A 5,016-nucleotide genomic window follows, 5' to 3' on the forward strand; every position below is an offset into this window, starting at 1 on the left:
GTCACATCCCCAAGTCCCCCCTGTCCCCGGGGCCACCCACGGCGCTAAGCCGAGAGCCCCCCGGCCGCGCTGCTGGGGCCCCCCGCTCTGCCCCCTGCAATAAAGCCAGTGTGGGGCTGAGGGCTGCAGGGCCAGTCCCGAGCTGGGAGTGCCTGGCTGCCCCCCACCCGACGCTGGACACACGGGTCCCCCTGGGCCTGGGAAGGGATCCCTGGGCAAGCGCCCTGGGCACGTCCCAGGAGCTGCTGCTTGCACCCCAAAGGGGGCACACAGGGGTATGCCCTCACCCCAGCCCAGCCCTTGCCGCACCGTGCTCCCCCCTCCCCGTGCTTCCTCCGCCACAGCCCCCGGCTGCTCACCAGGGCCCTCCCCGGGAGGCAGCGGGCAGCTGGGGGCCCCGCAGACATGCTGTGATCATCCTGCTCGAACTAGTCTTTGACAAACTAATAAAATAAAGGGATTTGTACATTGCTCTGGCCTCTTCTCAGCCATTGCTTCCCTGGGGTCCCGCATCAGCTCCCTCACCCCTCCATTCCCCTCAGTGCTGAGACCTGAAAGCTCATCACACTACCAGAGGCTACAGGTCCCAAGTCAGGGAGAAGGGAGAGGCCACACTGAGCTCTGCTCGGTCCAGCTGCCTCCCCACAGCCCCGTGTCCACCCTGCAGGCACCCTCTATGGGGTTGGGGACACAGTAAAAGGGACGGGTGCTGGTGGGCCTGGGTCCCACAGACATGACAGGGAGGCTTCTGCCCCTTCCCCTCAACTCTGGGACTCCCCTCACAGAATGACTGGGGATTTTCCTGGGGTACAAGGGACGTTTTGGGGCGCAAGAGCAAGGCTGTGACCCACAAAAGCAGGGGCACGAGGCTATAGGCAGGGCGTGGGTAATGGGGCACATCATGTTCCGCAGCAAAGCAGGGCCCCGGGCAGTGCCCAGGCTTGGCACAGCCCTGGAGATCCTCCATCCGGAGCCAGCCTCGGCTTTGACTGATTTGCCATCATTTACCAGCAAAGAGCTCAGCTGTTACCCAGGCAGCATCAGCAGAGCAGTCACCTGGAAAAGCTTCTGTCAGAAGAAAATACTAGGGTAGGAAATGATAAAGATCTTGCAGGCAAGGTCTCCATCACAGGCAGGGTGTGCCTGCACCAATTCTGCGGTGATCCTGCGACCCAGCGTGCCGAGGCAGGGGGCGGAATGCAACCCCCATGGCTCTCCCTGCGGAGTGGGAACAGGGGACACACTACTCATCACCCCAACCCACCCAGGGCCGGTAGCGTGGGACAAGCAGCATCTTCTCCTGAGGCCACGGCCCTGCTGCACCCATGCTGGGGGGTGCTGCCAGGCGGGAGCAGGGTGATGGGAGCAGGACAGGGCCCCGCGGCTGTCCCCATCCTCTGTGTAGTGTCCCTCTTGTCCCCTGTCCCCAGCGTGGGGGCACAGCGCCGCCTGGTGGGGTGACAGCGCAGGACAGCAGGTGGGGACAAGGTAGACAGAGCCCCAGTACAGACCCCTCATGAGCCAGGACCTCGCCGTGGCCAAGGGGAAGGAGGCAGGGAAAGGTAGAGCAGCTCAGCACCCCCACAGCAGCCACAGGCACCTTCATTACAGAAGAGGATTTATCAAAATTAGAAAAAACCACACATACAAAAAAAAAAAAAAAAAAAAAACCCCAAAAAAAAAAAAAAAAAAAAGCCCCAGCTGGGGAAACATCCCCCAACTCACACCCCTCCTACCCTCCCCTCACTGCCCCAGTGTGCAGAAGGAACAGGGGATGTCTGGGAGGGGAAGGGGCAGACTGTGCTCCCAGGGCTGCCCTTCTCACCAGAGCAGAGCTCCTCTCACGGAGGCTCCTCCCCAGCAGTCACCCTCAGTGACTGACTTTCTTTGGCCACTTGCCTTTGGAACAAGCCCCCCCACACCCCAGAGAGGAGGCAGCAACCCTCAGACAGCAAGAGGGGCCCTGCTAGAATCCCTCCCATACTCCCCAGCACACAAGCTGCTTTTTTACAAATGCTCCCAAGAGCGGGACACAGAGCCAAGCCAAAGGTCGCAAGGAGGGGAGCCATCTCCTTACCCCGACCTACACTAATTAAGCACTCTCCCACCCCCAAGAGCAGGGAAGCGCTGCCTCCCCCACTGCGGTTTCATTAGGAGTCATTGGGGAGCCCAAAGAGCTTGACGGTGCCTGCCTCCCGGCTGCTGTCGTATTTGCCATCTTTGTCGTCACAGGCGAAGGCCAGCAGCGGCCTCTTCGGGTGCCAGGCCACTGTGAAGGTGGGGGACTCACACTGCACCTCCCAGAGCTTCTCTCCTGCATGGAAAAGGGGCCACGTCAGCCTGGGGAGCCTCTGGCCCTCCACTGCCTCGTAGCATACACCAGAACCAAGCACCTGCTGCTTCTCTCCCGCACAGGGCAGAGGAGGAACAAACGCTGCTTCAGCGCCTTTTAATCACCTGGTGACAAGGCGCAGACATGACACGCAAGTCTACAGCAGACTAACAAGGCAGAGGCTCCCCCTCATGGCACTCTGCTCTTCCTCAGCAGACACATATACCCAATGCCCTCCCAGCTCCACCGGCACTTCTTCATCCGATTCCCTCCTTGCTGTTCCCCAAAAGCAAAATCGTTACCTGTCTCCACCTCTGCAATGTCAATGAAGTGATCTTCTGATGCTGATGCCAGCATCTTCCCATCATGGCTAAAACTCAGAGTTCGTACAGGCCAGTCAAGCCTGCAGCAACAGAGCGAAGCGGGCAGTGAGCCATCTGCATGGTCACCAGAGAGGGAAGGCAAAGAACTTAGAGACAGCACTACCTACCTCGAGAAGCACCTCACACACACCAGTTCATCCACGTCCCAGAGGCTGACTAATGCATCAGCACTGCCCGTGGCAAAGTACTTCCCCATGGGATCAAATTTGATGCAGATGCAGTTTGAAGGATGGGCGTTGATAGACTGAATGGGTTTCAGCTCTGGGTAGCTGTGGAGAAGAAGGGAGAGGGCAGGAAACAGTGAGAGGGGCGTAGTGCTCATCTACAAGCAGAGCAGGCACAAGGCTCAGCAGGACTGCCAGCAAACCAAGCTGGTGCAGGGCCACACTCTTGGAAACCTTGAGTGCTGAGTGAATGGGGCAAAGCATCAGGGTCACTCTCAGGGAGCCCTGCCCAGAACTGGGGCAACCTCAGCTCCAGGCAAGTTTGTTCCCACCAGAGGGCTGAGAATCGCTAGAGTATGGGACTTCAGTTCCCCAAAAGCAACAAAGGGTCTTGTAGACAAGTATCTGCCACAGCCAGCCCAGCTACCCTGCCCACCCACTGCCACAGGCGCCTACCTGAGGATGTTGATGCAACCGTTTCCATTAGTGAGGAAGAACATGTTGTTATCGTTGTTCCAGGAGATCTCGTTCACCTCAAACTTGAACTGTTCCTCAGCTTTGGAGCGATGCGTCTTGGCATCAATAAAAGTGACCACGTCATCCTTGTTCCCCACTGCAATGGTCTGTCCGTCAGGGCTCCAACAGATGTTGATGTTCTCCCCTGGAGGGACAGAAAGGCAGCAGGTCCCTCTTCCACCCACCAATCCAGAGCAGCCATGAGTTAAGCAGACAGGCAGCTTTCATTCCTGATTCAAGGCCACAACATGCTCTACTAACTCCAAACCATTTCTAAATGGGAAAGACTGCCCAGTCTGCAGTCTAACACACAAACCCTATATAGTAGCTCTCCATCAAACACAGTTATTGAAAATCAAACTTAACAGAACTGCAGCTTTAAGCCAACGTGACGTATCACAGCCCTTCCCATTTCAGCCAAGAGGGGACCACAGCAACCACCAAACAAGGTCAACTCAAAGATCCTCTGAATCCAGTAATCTTTGAGATCCCAAAAAAGCAGAAGCCAAAAATAAATACCTATGAATGAGGGTAAGAACAAGGCAGGCTGCAGCAATGCCATCTTACAATACCATTTCTAGCCTGGACAACTCAAAACTGGAGATGTACAAGGGCAGAGATGGCATCTGCGTTAACCAGCATATGAATTCAAACAACTGTTGTCTGAATCCACACAAACTTCTACTTCCACCATGGCTCTCTCCAACCATGTCTTTCCCCAGTCTCCAACCTTCCAGCCCACAGACTCCAGAGACAAGTACAGAGGACATTTTAACAGTCAGCATCATGTATCAGTAGTTTCTCCAGTCCTGGCACCAAGTAAATCAGCCCTCGCATTCACTGCCGCTCCTTACAGATGGGTGCAACACAAAGGTAAAAGGAATCGGGAAAGCCACTCCGATTGCCAAGACCCACAGGAAGGGTCCAAAGCACTGCACCACTGCAGATGGGTCCCCAGCAGCTGAGGACCCCACAGCCCTCCCAGGAAGGCAAGGACTCACCTTTGGTATTGACAGTGGCGATGCACTTGGTGGTGCGGACATCCCAGATGCGGATGGTTTTGTCCCCAGACGCCGTGACGAAGAGGTCAGGGTTGCTGGGGTGCCAGCAGAGCTGATCCACACTGTCCCCGTGGCCCCGGTAGTTGTTCTCCTTCACCTGGAGGGAGAGGACAGCCGTGCATGGGAGGGATGAGCCCATCTGCACCCATCTCCTGCCCCCAAGACCAGTATGCTTCATCCCGTTCCGCTGCCGGTTACCGGATGGGGCTGGGGCCCAGCCCAGAGCCCCACCGCCACTTCAGTCACGCTCCCCACCCTTGGCCAGCCGGGATGGAGGAGCCCTCCCCACCTCCCCAGCCAGCCACCAGCTCCCGGCACCGGCCTGCGGGGTCCTTGGCGACGCTTCTCTCCCGGGACAGACCCGAGTACCCGCTTCTAGCCCTGGTACCGACCACCGGGGCCCACTCCCGGTTCGATCCACCTGTCCGAGCACCCAGGCCGGGGGGGAGTCCCTGGTACCGGCCCGAATCACCAGACCCAGCCCAAGTGCTCCTGGGGTGCCCCGGTAACCGGTCCAAGCGGCCGCTCCAGGCGTCCCCCAGTGCCCGGTAAGGAACCGC

General features: G+C 58.0%; 1 protein-coding gene across 1 annotated transcript; it reads right to left on the reverse strand.

Annotated features, from left to right (window-relative positions):
• Positions 1-1,687: 1,687 nt before the first annotated feature.
• THOC3 (THO complex 3) lies at positions 1,688-4,649 on the reverse strand. Its single transcript, XM_026857968.1, has 5 exons — positions 4,397-4,649; positions 3,336-3,540; positions 2,823-2,984; positions 2,635-2,735; positions 1,688-2,314 (listed from the first exon to the last, which is right to left on the reverse strand). Exons 1-5 carry the CDS (start codon positions 4,632-4,634, stop codon positions 2,151-2,153), a joined length of 870 nt encoding a protein of 289 aa, XP_026713769.1. The 5' UTR covers positions 4,635-4,649; the 3' UTR covers positions 1,688-2,150.
• Positions 4,650-5,016: the final 367 nt, after the last annotated feature.

Source organism: Athene cunicularia, assembly GCF_003259725.1.
Source record: "Athene cunicularia isolate RWA chromosome 13 unlocalized genomic scaffold, athCun1 chr13_part1, whole genome shotgun sequence".
NCBI lineage: Eukaryota > Metazoa > Chordata > Aves > Strigiformes > Strigidae > Athene > Athene cunicularia.

Bases quoted from the DNA above. Each gene is read 5' to 3' on its own strand.
- THOC3 (XM_026857968.1), bottom strand. From the start codon at position 4,634: ATGAAGCATACTGGTCTTGGGGGCAGGAGATGGGTGCAGATGGGCTCA. The intron at 2,985-3,335 runs GTAGGCGCCTGT...TCTTCTCCACAG, and splicing joins GGTTGCATCAACATCCTCAG to CTACCCAGAGCTGAAACCCA. The intron at 2,736-2,822 runs GTAGGTAGTGCT...CTGTTGCTGCAG, and splicing joins TGTGTGAGGTGCTTCTCGAG to GCTTGACTGGCCTGTACGAA.